At 43.3% G+C, this 22,218-nt stretch overlaps 2 protein-coding genes across 5 annotated transcripts in view; one reads left to right on the forward strand and one right to left on the reverse strand.

Annotated features, from left to right (window-relative positions):
* The window catches only part of ccdc102a (coiled-coil domain containing 102A), a 48,432-nt gene extending 26,762 nt beyond the window's left edge, over positions 1-21,670 (reverse strand). For 3 of the 4 annotated variants that reach the window (XM_044142813.1, XM_044142802.1, XM_044142784.1), the window contains exon 1: positions 21,402-21,670. The gene's annotated coding sequence lies outside the window, so the exon portion shown is untranslated. Of the gene's footprint in view, positions 1-955; positions 1,127-21,401 lie in introns of all 4 variants that reach the window. The other variant, XM_044142793.1, reaches the window with a different exon arrangement.
* Positions 2,731-6,905, forward strand: LOC122820722. Its single transcript, XM_044098301.1, has 5 exons — positions 2,731-2,847; positions 2,932-2,961; positions 3,497-3,721; positions 3,935-4,567; positions 4,683-6,905. The coding sequence occupies exons 1-5, from the start codon at positions 2,731-2,733 to the stop codon at positions 6,903-6,905; spliced, it is 3,228 nt and encodes a 1,075-aa protein (XP_043954236.1).
* Positions 21,671-22,218: the final 548 nt, after the last annotated feature.

The raw sequence follows: 22,218 nt of genomic DNA on the forward strand, positions 1-22,218 counted from the left end.
GTTTTCTTCAGCAAAGTCACTGAGGAGGGATTCCAGAAGTGTGGATGCATACACTAAGCAATAGGTAGCATGCCAGTTAGTGATTGCAGAAAGACAGCCAGACAAACTACTAACAAGCTAACAGCTTTGCGCAGACAGAAGAGGTCTGTCTTCTTTAGAGCTTGTGGCAAGACAAGGCCATCTGTCATGAGAAGATGGTTTGGCTTTAAGAAGGACAAACCAGTTCAAGGTGGGAGATGGCACCACAAAAGGCCAGTTTTACCTGCTGATCACCGGCTAACAAACTACAGTGCTACTGTTGGCAGACGACAAGACAAACACACCATGGACCTAAGTATGATACAAGACATAGATGGTGAATGGACTGAACTTATTTAGCGCTTTTCCAGTCATTTTCACCATGAATAACAACATTAAGAACATCATTGATATCCCAGCTGTTTTAGGTTATTCTCCAATAAGGTAATACCAAGAATTTTATCCAAAACCTTTGGGATAAAATGTTCCTTTTGTAAGTTCTGTTGTTCTATGACATCACAGGGATTCCCACTAACTCCTCCTTCCTGGCTGTGAATAAAAGTTCAGTGCATTCTGGTATTCAGAGTTTTTACTAGCATTTTTTTGTGTAGTTCATAACTTTTTTGACCCTTTTCCATAAGCACTGGAAGGGTGGTTCGCACAGGGTGCCCGGACCATCTCTGCCATCAATCATTAATTGGCTCAGAGGTGGAAGAAGTTTGTCGTGTCACAAGAGTCACTCGGTTTATGGCTCTTTTCAGGTAGCAGAAAAGCAAAGCAATAGTTTTCTATAGAATCAGTCCTCCACAGGAACAAGCACCACACACACTATGCATTGCAAATCATTGTAAGAGTAAGTGACTGCCAGTATACTAAAACCTTTTACATAAAATTATGTTGTACTTATAGTATTTCAGATACAGTGATTAAAGCTTACAGCATTGTTATGGCCCCTGGCCTCTTGAGGCTGTGCAGGCTCCTTTTCATTTGTTTGTGATGCAGGATCGGCTGTGACAGCACCCCTTCTGATTGGCTGCCTGGCAGCTGTAGGAGCCCCACCCAATTGGATCAGCAGAGCATGGCAAGCCAATCAGATGACAAGGTCCACCTGCAACATATAAAAAGCCTGGAAATCATTCCTCCAGTGGGGCAGCTAGCAGGAAGAGGTTTTGTAAAGCTGACACCCACCTTTGGTATTTGACAACTGCTTTGGGCAGTTTGACCAATTTTGTTCTTAGTGATGGGTAAATGAGGCCTCACATATCGTTTCGACCCATAGCAAAACTGTATTGATACTATGTTGATACTGCGTCACTGAATACTGACACCTGCTGGACATTAAAAATCCCTACAGGTAACGTAGTTAGACTGATTTGATGACTTAGTCTATATAATAAGATTCATCCATCCATTTTCTGTTCACCCTTTTCCCTAATGGGGTCAGGAGGGTTGCTGGTGTCTATCTCCAGCTACATTCCGGGCGAGAGGCGGGGTCACCCTGGACAGGTCGCCAGTCTGTCGCAGCAATAAGATTCAAGTCATTGTACTTTATTGTATATTATATTTTGTATTAAGTCATATCTTCAGTGAAATTCAAAATATATTGGATATACTTCATCAATAAATAATGTGAACATCTACCAAGTGATGAAAGTGAAAGTGAACGTGTTTGGAATGAGGATGCTTGTGGACTGTTTTTTTTTCCTCCCCCACAAATTTTCATTCAAAAAAATACATTTTCCAATATTTTGAAATTTACTCCGTTCCGTTTTTTTGACACAACTGGGTTTTCATCACTGTTGTTGAACTAACTTTCTGTACACTATGTTGAGTTAGTCTACAGGAACACTAACTCAACATAGTTGACTAACTCAACTATAGAGTTGTTCTATCCCCTATGACAGGGATAGAACATCCCTATAACAGGGATGTTCTATGACAGGGATGTCATAGAACAACAGAACTTACACTCTTATGGGCCCAATTTTGTCTTTTTCTATTATGACAAAACATTTTAACTCAAAACCCATGTTTGTGTTTCAAGTTAAAAAATAAAAACTTGTCTTTTTAGACTTCAACCTGTGCCTGTATCCATTTTACTGCTCAGTACACACAACTGGTTATAGATCTGAGAACAAACACAGAGATTGTATGGTTCTGTGTTTAATTAATAAGGACATATCAACGAATATTCATGAATATTTATCTTAATGTTAGTTGACATATAATCACACCTTTACCTATCCAGCTGCAGCATAGTCCCAAAACAATGCAGTTATTCCAAAATAAACAGGTAACATATAAGTAATATCACTAAACTTACTGCAAAAGTGCTGTCAGTAGAATTAAACTCAGAAGTAGGTTGCACGCAAGCCATCAGCAAAGAGACTGTGTAGTTGTGACCTACCACTAGTGAAAACAAGGGGAGGTGAACCTTTTAGATGTTTTTATGTCAACACATTATGGACAGTCAGTAAAAATTTTTACAGACAAGTAAGAAAATGTACAGAAAGGAATCACAACCCTATGTCCTTCACATATAGTGCTTAATTTAAAAAGTGATCAACCCCCACCCAATTATAAAATTCTCCTATGCAGAACTCAAAGAGGAGAAGAGGAGGATACAGGAGGGTTGGAACAAACACTGATTCTATTTCATCCCTACTGACCGCCAGAGGCGGTGCTTCAAGCACTGAATGATCATTCTTGCGCATGCGCAGGTCGAGTACTAATGACAACAAAGTCACCTGTGACCTGCCGGGGACCCACGTGACTCTATATAGTCACGTGGCACCCGGCAATCAATCCCTTTGTTCTTCTCGCGCGCAGGTGTGTTGAGGACAGGTGTGTGGTCGTGTGAAGCTGGTTGCTTCTGTGTATACCACTAATTTCCTAGCTGCTTGTTGCTGGTAGCCCCGTGACCGGGTTTGGTCGGAGCTGCGGGTAAGTCTCGCCCTCCAGGGGCTGCACAAGCTGCTTTCACCTTACCAGATCTGCGGTGGCCGCGGTGACTGGTAAGTTTTTGTACTTTTCTCAGCAGTAGTTTACTGTTCGCTTTGATTTGCCACGTTACTTTTGTGGCTCTTTTGACTCACAGTAGCGTTTCTGCTCGCGCTGAGTTGTTTTCAGTTTGTTTATCTAAACTCACCGATAGCGTCTCTGCTCGCGTTGAGTTGTTATCTACACTCACCAGTAGCGTTTTCTGCTCGTGCTGAGTCCATTTTTCTTTGCTGTTGTTTATTTGACTCACCAGTGGCGTCTCTTCTCGTGCTGAGTTCATCTTTGGTTGATTATTGATTTGCTAGTGGCGTTTCTGCTCAGGCTGAGTTTGGAACCTCTACGGGGGTTTTTCTACAACGGAGTCGCCGGTAGCGTTTTCTGCTCGTGTTGACTTCTTGTTGGTGGCGGGCTAATCACGCCTTTCAGCAGTATGTTGCTGGATAATTTATGCTGCTCGACCTGTCTGGTTCCACTTCAGCCCGACGACGGGCATGACTTGTGTCCCTCCTGCCTCGGTGTGGAACATCTCCGGGAGGCGCTGTCAGATAACGCTTGCCCCAACTGTTGCGTCATGCCCCGGTCAGTCAGACTGGATCGGTTGGCTGCGCTGGAGAAGCCTACTGACTGGGCGGAGGCTGCGCCGCGTACTCATTTGCCGATGGGGAAAGCGATGTGCAAACGGTCTACTGTGGCTGCACCTTCGGTACCGACAAAGCGAGCCAGACGGACCGATGCAGGGAGGTTGTCCACGAGAGTGGATCATCTCACTACTGAGCTGGCCCAAATGAAAGCCCTCCTCCAGTCCTTTCAGACTGCTGATGATCGCGGCGCGGCTCTCCCTCCCGAGCAGGATGAAATGTAAGTCAATGACGATGATGCTGTTTCTGTGGCGGCCTCTGGCACCCATTTCTGTGAGGACCTGCCGGAGCTGGGCTCCGGGGCCTCTGGGTCGGACTCCATTGCCTCCCAGGAGGATACGGCAGAGTCTGTGACATCCGCTATTCGAACGGCTCTTGCTCGTTTACAGATTAGTGTTCCTCAGGCCCAGCCTACGGCTTCCAGCGCCTTCTTTAAGCGCAGTAGGTCAGAGACTGCCTTTGTGGTTCCTCCCTCGGCGGAGTATGTGCGGGAACTCCATGCTTGCTGGTCAGACACCAAGGCGCTTTCACGTCTGACAACGGATGGCAGGGTCCTGGCAGCTATGCAGGAGGCACCCAAGGTTGGCTTGGGGCAGATGCCAGCGGTGGAACCGGGCATTGCCTCTCTCATTATCCCACCTGATGAGGCTTTGCGGCCCAATGCCCGTTGTCCGCGTCCTCAGTGCCGTATTACCGATGACCTTCTCTGCAAGGCCTATGACTCTGGGGCCCGAATGGGCCGGATTGGGAACTCTCTATCCCATCTTATGCTGGCCCTGTCTTCCTCCTTGGAATCTGTTCCACTGGATCATGCCACGCAAGGCCTGGTTGATGCATCTCTGCAGGCCTTTGCTCTTATGACGAGGGAACTTGGACGCACACTATCCACACTGGTTCACGCTCGCCGCCAGGTCTGGTTGGCGCAGTCGCCACTTACTGAGCCTTGTAGGAGGACCCTCCGGGCCCTGCCTGTGGTTCCGGGGGAACTTTTTGGTTCTGCGGCACTGGACGCCTTGGACCGTACAGCTCAGGCTTCTAGAACGAGGCAACAGCTGGCAGGGCTTCACAGACGTGATCGCCAGCCAGTCAGCACCTGGGCGGCTGCGGGTCCTTCACGGAGGTCCTCAGGGCCTTCTCCTTCTTCCACTGAGCCCCAGGGGCTGGTACCAGGTCAGAGATCGGTCCAGAGACCTGCTCCAGATCGGAGAAACAGAGCTCGAGACCAAGCTGGGACAAGGTCCTTTCATCCCTTTCGAGCCGCGCAGTCTGGCCGGCGTCCTCCCGGGCCTTCGAAGGGCCGGGGGGCCCGCAGATGATGCCTTAAGGCCGGCGGTCGGTTATTTTTCCCCGGGACAGCTCAGCTTCTGGGCTGCCCACACCCCGGACTTGTGGGTGTTGTCCACCCTGTCCCAGGGGTACCGTCTTCAATTCCGCCGCCGGCCACCTATCCCTGGCCGGGTCAGGATGACTGTGATCCACGACCCGGTGAAGGCACAGGCACTGAACCAAGAAATCTGCACCTTGCTGGCCAAGGGTGCTATAGTGCCTGTGGACCCCCTGCTGAATCCAGGGGGCTTTTATTCCATGTATTTTCTGGTTCCGAAGAAGACCGGGGGCCTGCGTCCAGTCTTGGACCTCAGAGGCCTGAACGTGTACCTGAAGGTCATGCCCTTTCATATGCTGACCACCAAGGAAGTGTTGCAGGCGATTTCCCCGGGCGATTGGTTCACTTCCATAGATCTCAGGGATGCTTATTTTCACGTCCCAATCGCTCCGCCCCATTGGCGGTTTCTTCGTTTTGCTTTTCAGGGGAGGCATTTCCAGTTCAGGGTCCTCCCGTTCGGACTTTCACTGTCTCCCAGGGTGTTCACCCGATGTGTTGCAGCGGCCCTCTCTCCTCTGCAGGCACAAGGATTAAGGATCCTCCCATATCTGGACGACTGGCTCATTTGTGCCGCGACGCGGGACCAGGCGGTTCGGGATACTCGGTTAGTGCTCCATCATGTGGGATGCTTGGGCTTGCAGGTGAACATGGAGAAAAGCAGTCTGACTCCCTCACAGGAGACTGTCTTCCAGGGCATTGCCATGGATTCCATCTCAATGACTGCTTGCCCGTCACCCCAGCGGGTGGACAGTATATTGAGCATGCTCCCGGAATTCAGGCGCGGCATGGCACTGCCTCTTGTGCGGTATCTTCGACTTTTGGGCATGCTTACAGCTGCGTCTGCCGTAGTGCCCTTGGGGCTGCTGTCATTGCGGCCCCTCCAGATGTGGTTGACCAGCTTGAATCTGGATCCCGCACGGAACACTCATCGTCTCCGAAGACTTCGGGTGGGGCCTCAGTGTCTTCAGTCTCTGTCCCAATGGAGGGTGAGGTTGTTTATGACCACAGGGGTCCCGCTCGGTTCCCTCCCATGTCGTCGGGAAGTTGTGTTTACGGATGCATCCTCCACGGGCTGGGGTGCGACCTGGCGGGGTCAAATGGCACAGGGGACATGGTCCCAGCGGCAGAGCAGGGAACACATCAATGTCCTGGAGTTACGGGCTGTACTTCTGGCTCTTCAGAGCTTTCTTCCAGGCTTGCAGGGGAAGCATGTGCTGGTGAGGTCAGACAACACCACAGTGGTTTTTCACATCAACCACCAGGGGGGAACCAGGTCAAGGAAACCGTTGTGCTTGACTCGACGGCTTCTGACCTGGGCAGCTCCATGCATAGCCAGCCTCAGAGCAGCCTACATCCCAGGGCCGGAGAACGTGCCAGCAGATTTTCTATCCCGTCAGAAGCCGCTTCCAGGGGAGTGGAAGCTTCACCAAGAGGTAGTGGAGCGCATCTGGAAGGTCTTTGGCAGGGCGGCAGTGGACCTCTTTGCCTCAAGGGACGCATTTCACTGTCCCCTTTGGTTCTCATTGGACAACACCAGCCCTCTGGGCCGCGATGCCCTGGCACACGACTGGCCCCGGACCCTCCTTTATGCCTTTCCGCCATTCAGCCTCCTTTTTCAGACTCTCCTCAGGGTGCGTCAGGAGAGGCACAGGGTTCTGCTGGTGGCCCCCGACTGGCCAGCGAGGACTTGGTTTCCTCTACTGTGCGAGCTCAGCTCCAGCTCGCCAATGCGTCTCCCCTCCAGGAGAGATCTTCTTTCCCAGGTGGGGGGTCAGATTTTGCACCCCGATCCGGACCGGCTCCAGCTCTGGATTTGGCCCCTGCAAGGCCGGGGTCCACCTTCTCAAGATACACTGGGTCCATAGGGCATACAATGGCTAATGCATGGGCGCCGTCCACGCGAGCGGTCTATGCTAACAAGTGGACGGTCTTTGCGACCTGGTGCCGTGATAGAGGGCAGGACCCGGTGCAGTGTTCAGTTTCTGACATACTGACCTTCCTGCAGGCATTGCTGGATCAAGGACGGTCTCCATCTACCTTAAAGGTGTATGTGGCTGCCATTTCCTGTTGGCATGTTGGGCTGAATGGTTTTTCTGTGGGCCGAGACAAAGATGTTGTACTGTTTTTAAGGGGTGCTCGGCGTTTGCACCCACCCAACCGCCCTGTGGCACCGGCATGGGACCTTTCTCTTGTGCTTGAGGCTCTTCGGTCCCTCCCATTTGAGCCCCTGGCATCGGCAGACCTCAAATGGCTCTCACTGAAGACGGCGTTCCTTTTAGCTGTGGTTTCTGCAAAACGTGTGGGGGAATTACAGGCTCTCTCGATAGCCGAGCCCTGCTGCCGGTGGAATCCTGATGGCTCAGGTGTTACACTGTGGTCTGACGTAGCATTTATTCCTAAGGTATCACTGGCGGCTGGCAGTACCCAGCCGCTCCATCTTGCTCGGTTTGACACCGGAAGCCCCTCTGAACCACTGTGTCCTGTTCGTGCCCTTGAGACATATATCGATGCCACGGCATCCTTCCGAAAGACAAATAGCCTTTTTGTTTGCTACGCTGGCTCACGGAAAGGTCAGGCACTTTCCAAGCAGCGACTTGCACCCTGGGTTGTGGATTTGATCTCCAAGGCTTATGCCTTGCAGGACCGGCCACTGCCGGCAGGAGTGAAGTGCCACTCTACAAGGGGCATGTCGACGTCGTTTGCTGCCATGACTGGGGTGCCATTGGATGTTATATGCCGTGCGGCCTCCTGGAAATCACCTAGTACCTTTACTCGGTTCTACAGGGTGAATGTGGCTGCGCCCCATCCGCTTCAAGGAGTTTTGGAGCAGCATGCCTCTACATCACATTAGGTGGGTGGTGTAGTCGCTGTTCCTTGTTGCTGATTCCTCGTGACCTTGTTGATATGAGTCATCCAGTGCTTGAAGCACCGCCTCTGGCGGTCAGTAGGGATGAAATAGAACGAGAGTTACTACCGTAACTACGGTTCTATGAATCCCGGATGACCGCCAGAGTGCTTGGTCCCTCGGAATCTCTGCTTTCGCGAGAAGATTGAGGGATTGATTGCCGGGTGCCACGTGACTATATAGAGTCACGTGGGTCCCCGGCAGGTCACAGGTGACTTTGTTGTCATTAGTACTCGACCTGCGCATGCGCAAGAATGATCATTCAGTGCTTGAAGCACCGCCTCTGGCGGTCATCCGGGATTCATAGAACCGTAGTTACGGTAGTAACTCTCGGTCTACATTGAGGACCAACCCTTACAGTGTTAAATTTGTTTCACAATTATTCAATCAAAAAAAACTAATCTCAAAAAAAGTTGAGAACAAAGAACTTTTTGAACTGTATTGATTTTTAAAAAATTAAAATCCCAAATTTTTGTCTCATGAAGTGAAAATGTTATTTGAAAAACATAAACCTTTATTTGCACGTCAGAAATGTTTGGTTGCAATGCTTCTCAAACTTTTGCTTGTCTAAGTTTTTGTTTGCGAATCAAATTTTTACTTGTGAATCTCACATGAACATCCTGGGCGGGGCCTAAAGACGAACAATGAAAGACGTGTCCCTTTGGCTAGCCCTGACAAAAGTGAATGACTCCTATTCCCTGCTATCTAAGAACTCTGTCCTGAATTGCAGGGCTTGCTGCTTCGCTTCCGTGACAGGATGCAGAATGTTAATGGTAAATAATCTTGACAAAATTACACCGTTTTTGTGTAACCTTTTTGTTCAGCTACTAAAGTGTCCACCCTTTTATCAAAAAACTCTTACAAAACTTATGACCCATCACATATCTTGTCTGCTGTAGTCCCTGTTATCATATTGTGCTAGCTAATGTTAGCATTAGGTAAAGTCCATAAACTAGGCTTGTGTAATATTCGCCTTTCTTTATGTTGAATTCATTAACCAGCACACTTTTATTGTGTTACATTATGTGTTGCAAAGTACCAAATGTATCTGGAGGAAATATGTGTTTAAAAACTGCTATGTAATGCCTCTATATGTGTATTAACTTGCAATGAAGCTACAGTGGTAAAACACAAGACCGCTGCACCAGTGTCATTAAGTCCATGTTAATCTGCACCATACGTCAAGTGACTGTACAAACAGATTATTTGTTTACCAAGCACCTAATCAGTGCTGGATGAGAGGAGGCAATGTAACTCATAAAAATATTTTTTCTTCCAGATGCAAAATTAAAAACCAAGCTAGCAGATCACAGGCCGAAGTAGGATATTCACATAATTTGTCTTTTTTTTATGCTAATTGGTGTGTATGTGTCTTGTATTTAGTTTTATTTTGAATTATATGTAATATGCCTTTTACTATGTTATGTTATGAAATTAAATTGGTGTTCTCCTAATTCCCTGTTCTAGTATGACCAGCAGAGTGCAGCTGAAGCAGGACAGCGCTTGAAAGCCTTACTGAATAGAGCAATTCCTCAGCTCCTAGAGAAGACAAAAACATGAGGATGGAGACACCACCAAGTATCGAAGTCAGAGATGGCCAGGGATCAAAAAGTGTTGCTTTAGTAAGCAGCTGCTAAACGGTGTAATTTTGTGAAGATTACTTACCATTCATATTCTGCATCCCGTCACCGAAGCAAAGCAGCAAGCCGGGACAGAGTTCTGAGATAGCAAGGAATCCGAATCATCCGCTTTAGTCAGCGCTAATTAACAGGGACACGTCTTACATTGTTCGTCTTTAGGCCCTGCCCAGAATGTTCATGTGAGATTCGCAAGCAAAACTTAGACTCGCAAGCAAAAGTTCAAGAAGTTCAACCCAAAAAAAGGAAAATTGCAACCAAGGATTTCTGACATGCAAATTAACGTTTATGTTTTGCAAATAACTTTTTCCCTTCCTGAGAATAAAAATAGGGATTTAAATTTAAAAAAAAAATTTTTAAACAATTTATTTTTGCTTTTAAAATAAATCATGACGGTTCAAAAAGTTTTGATCACAATTTGATTTTTTTTTTTTTTTTTTAGATTAGTTATTTTTTCATTGAATAATTGTGAAACAAATGTAACTCCATAAACCCTGGTTCTTCAGGCACATTCACCTGCATGCTTAGATGTTCCCATGCTTCACCACACCCCATTCATAAGATTTCAATTCAACCAAACCCTGTTAATCAGCCATCTGTTGACATCATAAATGCTGAAGCAGGGTATGCCTAAAACTTGCAGGGCAGTGTGCCTTGAGGCCCAGGATTGAAAAACACTGTATTAGACATTGGCATTTCGATCATTAGATATCAACCACAAAATAACATCTTTTCAACATTAGTTAACTGGCTAGAATTAAATGATTGTTTGATTGTGAGCCACCATCAATCAGCGTTCTTATCCAAAAATCAAGGTTTTTGACCATAATTTAACATTGAATTACCATAGCTTACAGCACACAGCAAAGCAATCACCTGTCCACATTGTTTTCCAGGCTTGGAAATCCTACACAGCTCATAAGTAATAATGGAACACAATTCACATCAGGTGAGTTTGCAGATTTCCTGGCAGTGAGAGACATCACACATACAGTACAGTACAGACCAAAAGTTTGGACACACCTTCTAATTGAATTCAATTAGAAGGTGTGTCCAAACTTTTGGTCTGTACTGTAGGAAAGTGTCTCTATGTTATTCTTAAGCAACTGGAAGAAACCCTCCTCACACCACAGTGAGAGAGGAAGCCATGGAAGCCCGTCAGTTCCTGCACACATATTGTGCCACTCCACACAGCACTACAGGAATTTCACGGATTTAACTCATGTTTAACAGAAGGATGAACACAAAAGTGAACATTGGCCCAGCTAGTAAAATCACACCCCTGCCAACTGTGTTATCATGTTGCCTCCAGACAGAAAGCAACAAAAACCTGCACAGATGCGAAGCAAGGTGCAAAAGAACCCTGGATAAAAAAGGGAATTCTAGTTCAAGTTGTTAGAAAGTCCTTTCATGTTAAAAAGACTGTCAAAATTCCATGCACCTACCAGAGTAATGGAGAAGGTGAATGCAAGCTCCTATGTGCTGGAGGATGGCCGCACTTGGAACGCTGCTCACCTCTCTCTAATCTCAGAAGTTGCAATGGACATCATGATAGGTCCTGCTGCTCGAGATAACTGAGTCAGGGCCTTCACAAAACTCAAACGACAAAACAGCAAGACCTGCTGGGGTCAGGAAGAAGCATGCTTGACTTAGCAATCATGAGCATTACTTGAACTAATTGGCATTCGGGGAAGAAGGGATGAACATTACAAGTAATGTCAAAAAAATTAAAATGCTTGAAAAATGCAGAGTGACTAAAATGCACTGAGATGTTCATATTTTAAGCTCTTTTGCAAATGTATACTGAGTAAGTGGGAATGTTTGATACCAACTCTTAAAAATTTTTAATCAAGTTCAGCTTAAAAGTCAAACATAGTTATAAAAGATACACTTTATACAATGTTTAACTATCAAGTAAAAGAGCTGTTTACACTGCTTAAGAGAACCAGCTGTTTAAATATGTATTATGTTTCCGACAGGATATTGTTTGAATTTAGGAGATTCATGCTCTGTCCCAACTGGTAAGCTTCTTAAACAAGAGGGGAAATGTGTTGTGTATTCAGTTATTATACTTCAACACTAGGTGCCATCATAACTGCTATCCTGACTGAGAATAAGACTAGTAAAAGGGTTGAATAAAGTTCATATCGGAGTTTTGCTGTCTTTCTGTCTATGTGCCTGCTTATTACATGCACACTACAGACTAATCAAAATAAGGTGCTCCAGTTCAGTTTTTTAGATGAAGCACCAATGAAAAATGGCTAAAACACCAAACACAAGGATCATCTATAATTATCATCACACTGGTATGATAATACCCTGACACCAGTGTCAGTTCTGAACTGCTAGGGTTAAAGTGTATCTATTTATGCTGAAGTTGTCAAAACAGAAGTGGGCCTAAAACATGACCCCACCCAGTGCAGATGCAGCTCCAGCGCTGGGCTGCCACATCTGGAATATAGATCACCAAAAGCCACCAGAAACAGACTCCGGTATCAAAGCTTTTCTCAGTGGGTCAGTGTGTGAGTGTGTAGGTAAGGTTTGGGAATGTTTGTAGTAATTTTCAACCACTTCTAAACAGCCACACATAAAGACACACAGAATGGCCAAAATTTAGGCAGAGATTCCGGTCTACGTTCTTGTTAGTGCATAGGTCATTCCTAACTGTGGTCTACGCATTAAGACACGCTACCAAAAGGAAAGAGAACTAAACTAATCCAATGACAAATATACAAATACACACATACACAAAGATAAACACCTATATATGAAAAATCTAATCAAACAACACAAACTGTGGAAATGATTATAAAAAAAGCTCATAGTCAAACAGGAGCTTTTAAAAAGCTTCCAAAAGTGGAAGCTTTGGGACTAAAAACATTTCTCTGCAGGCTCCAACTAAAACTCTGCTGCTGGCCATAATTACCAGGTCCTAAACAAATGCAGCTAAATGTAGACACACACACGCACAATCTACCCATCTGGATGGAAAGTCTTGTTAAAAAAATACTTTCCATCCAGTCTTATGTGCTCACGTACACCTGGGGAATTCCCTATCATTTATTTACTTAACTTTGATTTAACCAGATACTCATCATTGAGATTATGCCGCTGCCTATCAAGGCTATGTCTCCCTTAAAATAAAACTGTGCCTGGTTAACAGTTAACAGGCTAAAGGTAAACCTGTCTTTATCTTGTGGATTTGGTCACTACAGTTCAATCTGGAGAGACTCAAACAGAGAAAAGGGAAACCATTAGAAAAGTTTATTAACAGCATGAATTAAATCTTTGGCGCTCGGGCCCCGGCTGAGGACATCGATCATCGCAAACTTTGCGATGGGCTCGGATGAGCATTCCTTATGCTGAGAGGAACGTCATCCCCCGGGACCCGGCACTGGTGGTGGAGGCGATGAAGGATGGGGCCGGATAGCCAAGTGAGTGGAGGTGAAGGGGTGGAGGTGGGTTGAGCTCTGCTGGAAAGCGCAAGATGCCATGGATGGCGATCCTTATCAGCTGGGGCTTGGACGGTGATTGGACGTGACAAGTTTTGGACCGGCATTTATCAATCCACGGTGATGAGCCGGAAGCTCCGGTTGGAAGATGCAGGTGGGGCTAAAAGAGTCTTCCAGATTGAATTTGCGCCTAGGCTTCATTAGTTAACTGTCTTTCTCCCGTCAATCTAAATGCAGCCTTTGCTACCCAGAGATTGCTCTTGAAGTGTTTGATCCAATTTCCAACCATATTTTGACTGAAAAAAAACCCAACAACATAAGTTTATGGTTTCATATTAAAAAGTAAAAATGAACATCAGTGAAGAAATTAACCTTATGTTAATGCTGTGTACAAATTTAAAGAATATCAAGTATCTGGAGGTGTTTCATAATGAGCGTTCCCCCAGCAGGAGCAATTTCTAGGTAAGGTATTTTTGGGAAAAGTTTTCTACACATTCCCTTTCCTTGACAAATTATTGATAAAGACTGGGAAGTACCCCAAAAAACGAGTCTGTCAAGGAGATAGTATTCTTTATATGGACCCAGAATCAATGATGGAGTTTTGTAGTGGAAAATTGCTAAAATTCTGACTAATGAAATATTCTTAGTATTTTAGTTGACTCCCACTATAATTTAATTTTAACTGAACTTTAACATTTTCAGCAAGAGTAATTGATGGTGACACAGTTAATAGAATTGGTGATTTGCAATATTTGAATCCCATCCTTGGCTCTTTTAGTAAGGAGATTTCTCTCTGCGCATGTGTTGGCTTGTTTTAGGTACTTTGGTTTCCTCCCGCAGTTCAAACCCAATTGTCTGCAGGTTTGAATAAATGAATGGGTGCACATACGGGCGTGTGTGTGTGTCAGAAAAGTGGGATTTTTCTCAATATGAACCCATATCAATTGCCATGGAAATTCAGGCAAACTCACCTCAGCACTGCTGCTTCTGAGGTCCAAATGATTTCTAATTATATTCCTAGTGTTGTGATCTAAGAATTCAATTCATATAATCTTATGCATCAGACAGTTATGTCACTGGCAATAGACTTTATAATAATAGAAAAGAAAGCAGTGAAATTTAGTTTAATTCAACAACTCTTTAGATTGGTAGGTCTGAGGAAGCAATCACATTTCAATCGTCATTTGTTCACAAAAACAAAAGACTGTCAATAGTGGTTTGACTGAAGTGCAAAACCCCCAATACAACAGCAGTCAGAGCTGGAGTAAAAGTTTCCCATTTAGTTTGTAACGAAGAAATCAGACACACAAATACCAGTTCTCCTTGTACAGCCTAACAATGAGAGGGTGGAGCAACAATATTGAGGATGTTGATATTCCATACAGGAAGACCCTCTGGACAGAAATAGACCACCACATACCAGAACAACCCAGTCAACCCAATTTTAACATGAGGACAAAGCAGTAGCTTTATCCAAAAACTGCAGTCAGCAAACTTTTGAAATGGCACAAAAAAAAAAAAAAGGGAAAAAGCAAATTAGGCAAGTTTCCATCTACTGGTTTACAATAACTCTCAAGAATTTGAATTAATTTGAGTTACATTTAATTCCTTTTTGGGATCAATAAAGTATTTCTGAATTTGAATTGGGAGCAAATCAACCAGGCTACATAAAGAGTAATTTCATCAGAAATTATGTGTGCCTGTAATAAACAAGATACAGAGGTTGCAAACTAGCATGAACCACAAAATGGAAAGAGTCCTGCCCTCGAAGCTGGAGGTTTGGAGAATTTTCTCAGAGTTTGGTGCCTCTGGTAAGAGGCACCAGTGAATGAGAGCGTTCGCCATGTAAGAACTTACTCATGAAACATTCTCCCATCTCCATTTTCTGCAATAACTTTTTTTCAGAGAAGCTAAAAACTATCTCAAATGAGTAAAAAAAACCTTTTTTTGTGAAACTGAGGACATTTTTTTGAATTTTGACATTTCCACCTTTTCTAATGTTATACTTTGAAATGTGCATAAAATTATTGATGGGAACACAACTATAGTTGGCTACAATACTGAATGTTTACTCAATCAAGGAGTGGCTGACTTCATGTTTCTATTTCCATAAGATTTTCAAAGTGTGACATGAGTTGTAACTGCCTCACTGAGCGTGTACCTATGGCAAAGAGAAAGACCAAATGTTTTATTTTTGTTGCGCACCCATTAACATCAAATCAGAGCAGTTTGTAATGTCACTTCAGTATTATGTACATTGCACAAATCTATAAATGTGAGAATGATTAGTATTAGGAATGCACAATATATACAGTATACAGTAGAAAAGATAGAAATTTGGCCTACGATAGAGTAAGCATTTTGTTTTACCACTTTAAAACGAAGCATGCATGCTTAAATCCCAACAATGCTACTAACTACAAATTCCTGCCACAACACTGGGAAGAATAGGCAGGATTTGACACAGACATCCAATACATTAAAGTTATTGTGTTTTTATATAGAGATTGTTTTTCCCATTTATTTATTTAACTTTGATTTAACCAGATACTCATCATTGAGATTATGTATGTGCCTATCAATGCTAGGTCTCCCTTAAAAGAAAATTTAAAGGAGACCTCACAATGATAAGCAGCAACATACAACACAAGTTACAAATATTACCTAAAAATAAGATCCACAAGAGAGGATTAAACAAGTTTTAACACATAATGCATACATTCCAATTAGTATGTGATTTTTTTCTTCCTTTCTATTGTAAATTTCATACATATTGTGATATATATCTTTACCACCACCCATCACAATATATATTGTGATATGAATTTTATGCCATATCACACATCCCTATACAGTATGCAGCTTAATTGCTACGGTTTCACTATGCGACATCAACGAGGAAACATTACAACTTCAGTTAGGAACATTGCACCTCTGATGACAGAACAATGGCTTCTGACCTTCTGTATGTCTGAGCTCCATACCTGGTAGCAGCAAGAGGTGATAGTCTTCATCACCCCTCTGCAGCCATCCTGCATGGTGCTTTGGAATCACATGAAGCAACATCCCAGAAATAGGTCACTGTCATCTTAATGGAAACCCGGGTTGACAAAAATAATTGAACCTGTGCTTTAGCAAAGCTTGCAGATTTTTTAACACTGATACACCTTAGTTAGTCGTTATTGTTAATCAGTTCTCAGAATTACTATAAGGTGAAAAGATTTCACATTTTGTATAGTAAGCGGATGTGTAGAAAGAGCCAGCAATATGCAGCATGCTGTCCCAGGCAGCAGGTGAACTGTGTGAACCAGGAACACATGGACTGAATTTCAGCTTCTGTCTCCACAACCCATTTGTTTCCATGACAGCCACACACAGATGTCACCTGTCAGGGTAGGTGCTGCTGGCAATGGTGTGTTTGTGTGTGTTAGGAGGACAGACTGAAAGGCGGAAATAGTGCCAGTGCTCCACTGATCTGTGTGTCTGCTGCTCCATTAAGTCTCATCCCTTTCTGTTGAAATCTTTATTCCTTCTGTCAATTTCAAACAGGAGAACAATCATTTCAAATAGAGCCTAAAGAGGGACCACATACTTTAATTGTTTTACTGGCTTGCTGCAGCAGTGTCTAAACATCCAGCATGATCTGAGTGAAAGATGGGAAAAGGTAGTGCCAGATACAGGTCCAAATAAATAACATAAGAGGTGATTTGGAGCAGCAACAGAGAACAGAGGGCCAACCTTGGCAGGTCTCACCACCTTGGAATATTCAATTGGAAGGGGAATTGGTGGTCCAGCCCACTGTTCAGAGAGGTCAAGCTGACAGGGGGTGGGGGAAAGCTGTGGTACCAAAACTGAAAGAAGGTGATGACATTGAGCAGCACCTAATAACACTTGAGGCTGAATGGGTAGTGAGGCTGATTCCATACCTGTCAGGAAAGGCTTGAGCAACCTATGTGGTCATGGCAGCAGAGGGAGATTACAAGAAAGTAAAAGAGGCCATTTTTGCCAAGTATGACATCAATGAAGAGGTCCATTGACAGTGGTTCCGGGCGACTGACATCTTCCCCAGTGAAAGTCCAAAAGAATTCTACAACTTAAGGACTTGTACAACAAATGAATCCAACCAGAGAAGAAAATCAATGCACAGGTTGAAGAAGCCATCGTTCTGGAGCAGTTTTATCGCTCTTTGCCTTGAGAGCCAAGAGCAATTTTTGTTTTTGTGAAAGAAAGGGGTTCAAAGTCAGCACAAGAAGCTGAGTGGAAACCTTTCAAGCAGTTTTACCCTGTGTATGGGACATCTACACAGGATACGTCCCACAACGGACCCCGTTTCTTACTCCGCCCACGATCTTAGCACAGTGTTCAGGAGGAGCATGGCAGATGTCACGGTCAAACAGCGAGGAAACGCCGTGGTGCTCACTTCTGGTTTTCTTTGACATTTGAAATGTAATGGTATAGCTTGGTACAACTTCATCACAGCCTGGCTTCGGGCATAAAAGCACAGCGCTCCCAACCTCTGTTGACAACAGTGCTTCTTTCGTCCAGATCACACCCCATTCCCTCTGCTCATCCCTTCACTTGGTCGTGTCTCTTAGCTCCACCACATTTTCTGACATTTTTCAAAATTTGCCATGGGCGGGGTTTAGCTTTCAGAGATTAGTTACACTTTGAAGAATCACAGCATGCTTTCAAAATGATGGCTGTTAATTTTTAGCAGTTTAATGGTTTTCTGCTAATATCTGTCTAAATAGATTGTTCCTATCTATACATCAATATAGATAGATATATATCTATTTAGACCAGTGTTTCTCAAACTTTTTCAGGATGAGGACCACTTAACCCATTTAACAAACAGTCACAGACCACCTAACCTGAAATCTCCCCCCGATAACACATCTTAACAGATGATGCAACCTGAAATGAAAATATTAGTATCTTAACTCACATATTGTTGTTTTCTTTGTTCATCCTAATGAGAAGAGTGGTGCTGGTAAATTTGACAGGCCACAATTAAACCATGAACAGGTCTTCTTGGGTATTTTGAGTTATTTACAGATTCTAAAAATATGAAGTCTAAGCTTTCCAATGATGTCAAACACATGGAAACAATAATATAAAAATGTTGTTCTTTACTACCAAGTGTTATGTGCATTAATAACATTTAGATCGATTTGTGATTTAGAAGCACAATAAAAAATAGACTTGAGTTGCTTTAACAGAAACAAAAAATCCTTTTCTGGACCATTAAACAGAAAAATAATTAACCTATTTCTAGCAATTGTATTTATTTATTGTATTTATGTAATTTAATATTTTTTTAATTAAATAACAACAACAATAGTTGTTGACATGAAAGCAGACCATGATTCCAAGCAAAGTCATAAAAAACAAAGAATAGTTCTGACTAACTGGAGCAATTCATACCGCTAACCATTCAAAGGAATCCAACTGATAGTGAATGACACATCAACTCTCAGCAGATGACTTAGCTTCCTCTGATCATATGTAGTCCTGGAGTTGTTTTCTTTCCACCAGTACGCGATTTTAAATCAGTTTTCCATCATTATTTTTAACACAATCGTTTGGTATACTAACTGTAGCATCACACTTTCAGCTAACTTCACGTTAAATAAACGGTCATTTACATCAGTACCTTGCAGACCATTAAGCGGCGCCTGCAGACCACCAGTGGTCCAGGGACCACAGTTTGAGAAAGACTGTCACCATAAGCATTTAAAGTAAGCATGATTAATCCAGAATATTATTTGCATAATAGTGACTGTAGGATTCACTTCTGGAGTCCACGTTTTTAGCTTTCTACAACACTGTCTCTGTGCAGTCAATTACACAAGTAATGTTGGTGAAATGCTCTTATAAACTTTTGGCAATATTGCTTTAATTGTTCCAATTATAATTGTTGTTTAATTGTGTCTTTGGACTTTTTTCAGGCATTATGTATGTCCACATTCCAACAGTCTTATTGACTTGATATTTTGAACCTCTGTGCTAAATCAGCCATGACAAAGTTCTGTCTCAGCTTCATCAAGGTAATCAAAATTTGTTTCACCACAGCCATTGTTGAAGCAGGAGCCAATGGTTTAAGGCAAGACACAGTTTGGAAAGAGTTTCCACTTTCCAAACTCTAAGTGGAATCCTTGTGTACAAGAGAATCTACATCGGTCAAAATACTGTCTGCAACAGAATTTGGCGATGCTGCGGATGGTGCACTCATTCCACACGTGATTGTAAGCGCTTTGGGATAGATGTGGTCAGGGCCAGCTCAAGCCTCCATGGGGCCCCAAGTGAAATTTGGTTTTGGGTCCCTCTATTTCTGCTAATAATGTGGACTAGCTGCAATCAACAGTCAGATGATTAGATCATTCATACTCTTGCTAAACTTATTGCATTTCGTACAGTGCTATTTACATTATAGCCTATATAGAGCTATTATATAGGATACATTTATCGGCCAGCTGATTTTCTTGACTTTCGGGGATCAGTGACCAGCTAATATTTACATGTGAAGGCGATCTTATCCACTGATCTTATCTAAAGCAGCAAAGGTCTAAAAATCAACCAATGTCCTCTTCTGCTCTACAGTGAGAGAGGTTTAACTGACAGACCGGCCCACCAGTTTGCAATTATCAGTATGCTTTCATCCATAGGCTTGTTATCCACAAAATGAAATGAATACATGTTGAGCATTTTTAGGGTTCTTTCCTAAGATAGATTGTTTAGCCAAATTCCTTTTGATTCATCATCTGTTGGTAGGCAATAAAAACTGTACCAATTATCACAGGTACACTCCTGTTTTGTTTTGGGAACATGTTCAAAACTTACTTATTGCAACCACAAATTCAACGTGGTCACATCATTAGTACAGCTACGGACAACACAATATGTATCTGAGCTCTGAAAGGAGGTCTTACTGAAAAATATTTTTGCAATAACGGAAAAGAGAAATGCAGTGTCTACAATGAATACAGATTAGCAAAAAGCTATAAATTACAGAGAAATACTGCTATTTCCAGTGGGCACTGGAAGTAAGACTCATAATTGTTCCTACAGTAACGCTCCCAGGAATAAGGTGGATCATGTGTTGTGAAAGCAAATACAACAACTTATGAGATCCTGAGTGAAGAAATTCAAAACACTTCACATCAGTCTGCTAAAGTAATGGAAAACCTGGGAAAGTCCAATCCAATTCTGTAGTTGAGAAGGAGGATGTTGTTGGTGAGTTTACTCCTGTTGGACTTAACTCGGTCTCATTTGACTTCTCTCATCTCTCTGTAACTCAGCAGAAATGCAAGCCATTATTCAGCCAGTCAACAAACCTTGTACACCATGAAAGTGTATACCAACAAGGCAGAGAATGTACCAGATTACACAGAAACTGCTGCCAGTATTGGAGGACGAAATCACCCTGTTGTTGGAAATGGGGGTCATTGACCCTTCAGACAATGAATGGAGAAATCCTTTTGTATTGTGATAAAACATTATGTTCATATCGCCCATCCCTATCCCCCCCGTTTACAATCCAAACATTTACAGTAGTAAATCCTCTGATAGTCATGTTAGATCAGAAGGAGCAATACCCCAGACAGCTTAAAAACATAACTGGCCAACCTTATACAGGATATCTGAAAAGCACCCATTTTCAGGGCAACGAGGCTATTGCTGGTTCATTAGTCATCCTGACTAATGGAGTCCATAAGTGCTAGATGAGATCAGCTTGGATGTAATATCCCTTAACAAGCTACCAATACCTTGAACTTTTATTTATTCTATGCTCAATATAATTAATAACATTATTATTGCTGTGAAAGTTAGTAGTGGTGAAAATAATTGTTGCTTTTCTATTCTAAATAAACTCCTATGTCATACATTTCAGTTTTAAATTATGTTAACAGAGTGAAAAAAATGGCATTTGCGCCACAAACTTCCCACTGCTACCAAGATATTCTAGTTCATGCGACTGACTGAATATATTACTGAAATTCACCAGGTTCAAGCACAGTTACGTCTGCTTTCATTTGTTGAACTCTTCACTGGAGCAACTTATTCACATCAGTCATGAATTACTTCAGAATTTAAGCTGTAACAACCAAAGCAGGCATGTGCATGAAATATGGAGGATTAAGCCAGACTGAACTTCCAGAGCCCAGCTGCTTTCTGGATCTCAGTGCTCCAGCTTCCAGACCAGACATGCACTAAGAAGTTGGCAGGATGAAGAAGTGTGCAACACATTCTGATCCGTTTCAAGTCTCCAAATTAATTCAGCACACAGTAAAAAACATACAGTCTTCACACTCCAGCTGGAAACATGGAAATCCAACAACCCGAAAAAAACGTAGAAAGAAAGCAAACCTGAAATTATGCCACCACCGCTGGGCTCCGTCTGGATCCACCGCTCCAACAAAGAGCCAAGCCGAAATGAAGCGCCGATGGTCCTCTCGGCTAGCTAGCCTGATGCATTCCCACCAAAAGAGCGCCAATAACCCGTTTTATGCTACTCAGCCTCCATTTGGATGTCTGGTGGCCGACGTTTTTTCTCTCCCAGTCTGGAATCTGGATGGAAAATGACTTCCACCCTGAGAAAACATAACAGGCGGATCTCTCGTCCGTGGACTATCAACCTGGCCAATAAGCTAACGATATGTTGAAGTGGACTACTTTTAGCCAATTGAGTCCAGCTTCCAGCATACAAGCGCGCGCTGATTGGACGGTTGAGGAGAGCCCTCCTACTTAATATTACTACTGTTTCTGATGGAATGTGTTCGAGGTTCTACAACGCACGCATTACATCCAGATTCAGATTTCAATCAATAAATTGCAAAAGCTGATGTGGGATTAAAGACGTAAAACCCCCAGGTAACGTCAAAAAATAATACTATTTAATCATATTTAATTTCCCCTTGTGATCAATGAAGTATTTTTAATAACAAGTCTTATAATCTTAATAACAGTCAAAGCCAGAAAGATGTGCAGTATGATCCAGTGGTTCTAATTCCATAAATGCTAGACTTAGAAGGTTTTCTAGCTATGAAGAGTGGAATCTGCTCAGATTCCTGTTCCTTTAGCTCTAAAACGGATCCAGAGCAGGGACAGGAACAATCCTGACCTGCTCAGCTCCCCTCACTGTCAAGTCAAATTTGTTTGTGTGACCCATTTCAGCAACAAACTA

Source organism: Gambusia affinis, linkage group LG02 (genome assembly GCF_019740435.1).
Source record: "Gambusia affinis linkage group LG02, SWU_Gaff_1.0, whole genome shotgun sequence".
NCBI lineage: Eukaryota > Metazoa > Chordata > Actinopteri > Cyprinodontiformes > Poeciliidae > Gambusia > Gambusia affinis.

Bases quoted from the DNA above. Each gene is read 5' to 3' on its own strand.
- LOC122820722 (XM_044098301.1), top strand. From the start codon at position 2,731: ATGCGCAGGTCGAGTACTAATGACAACAAAGTCACCTGTGACCTGCCG. The intron at 2,962-3,496 runs GTAAGTCTCGCC...GTTCCACTTCAG, and splicing joins GGGTTTGGTCGGAGCTGCGG to CCCGACGACGGGCATGACTT. The intron at 3,722-3,934 runs GTACCGACAAAG...CATTTCTGTGAG, and splicing joins CTACTGTGGCTGCACCTTCG to GACCTGCCGGAGCTGGGCTC.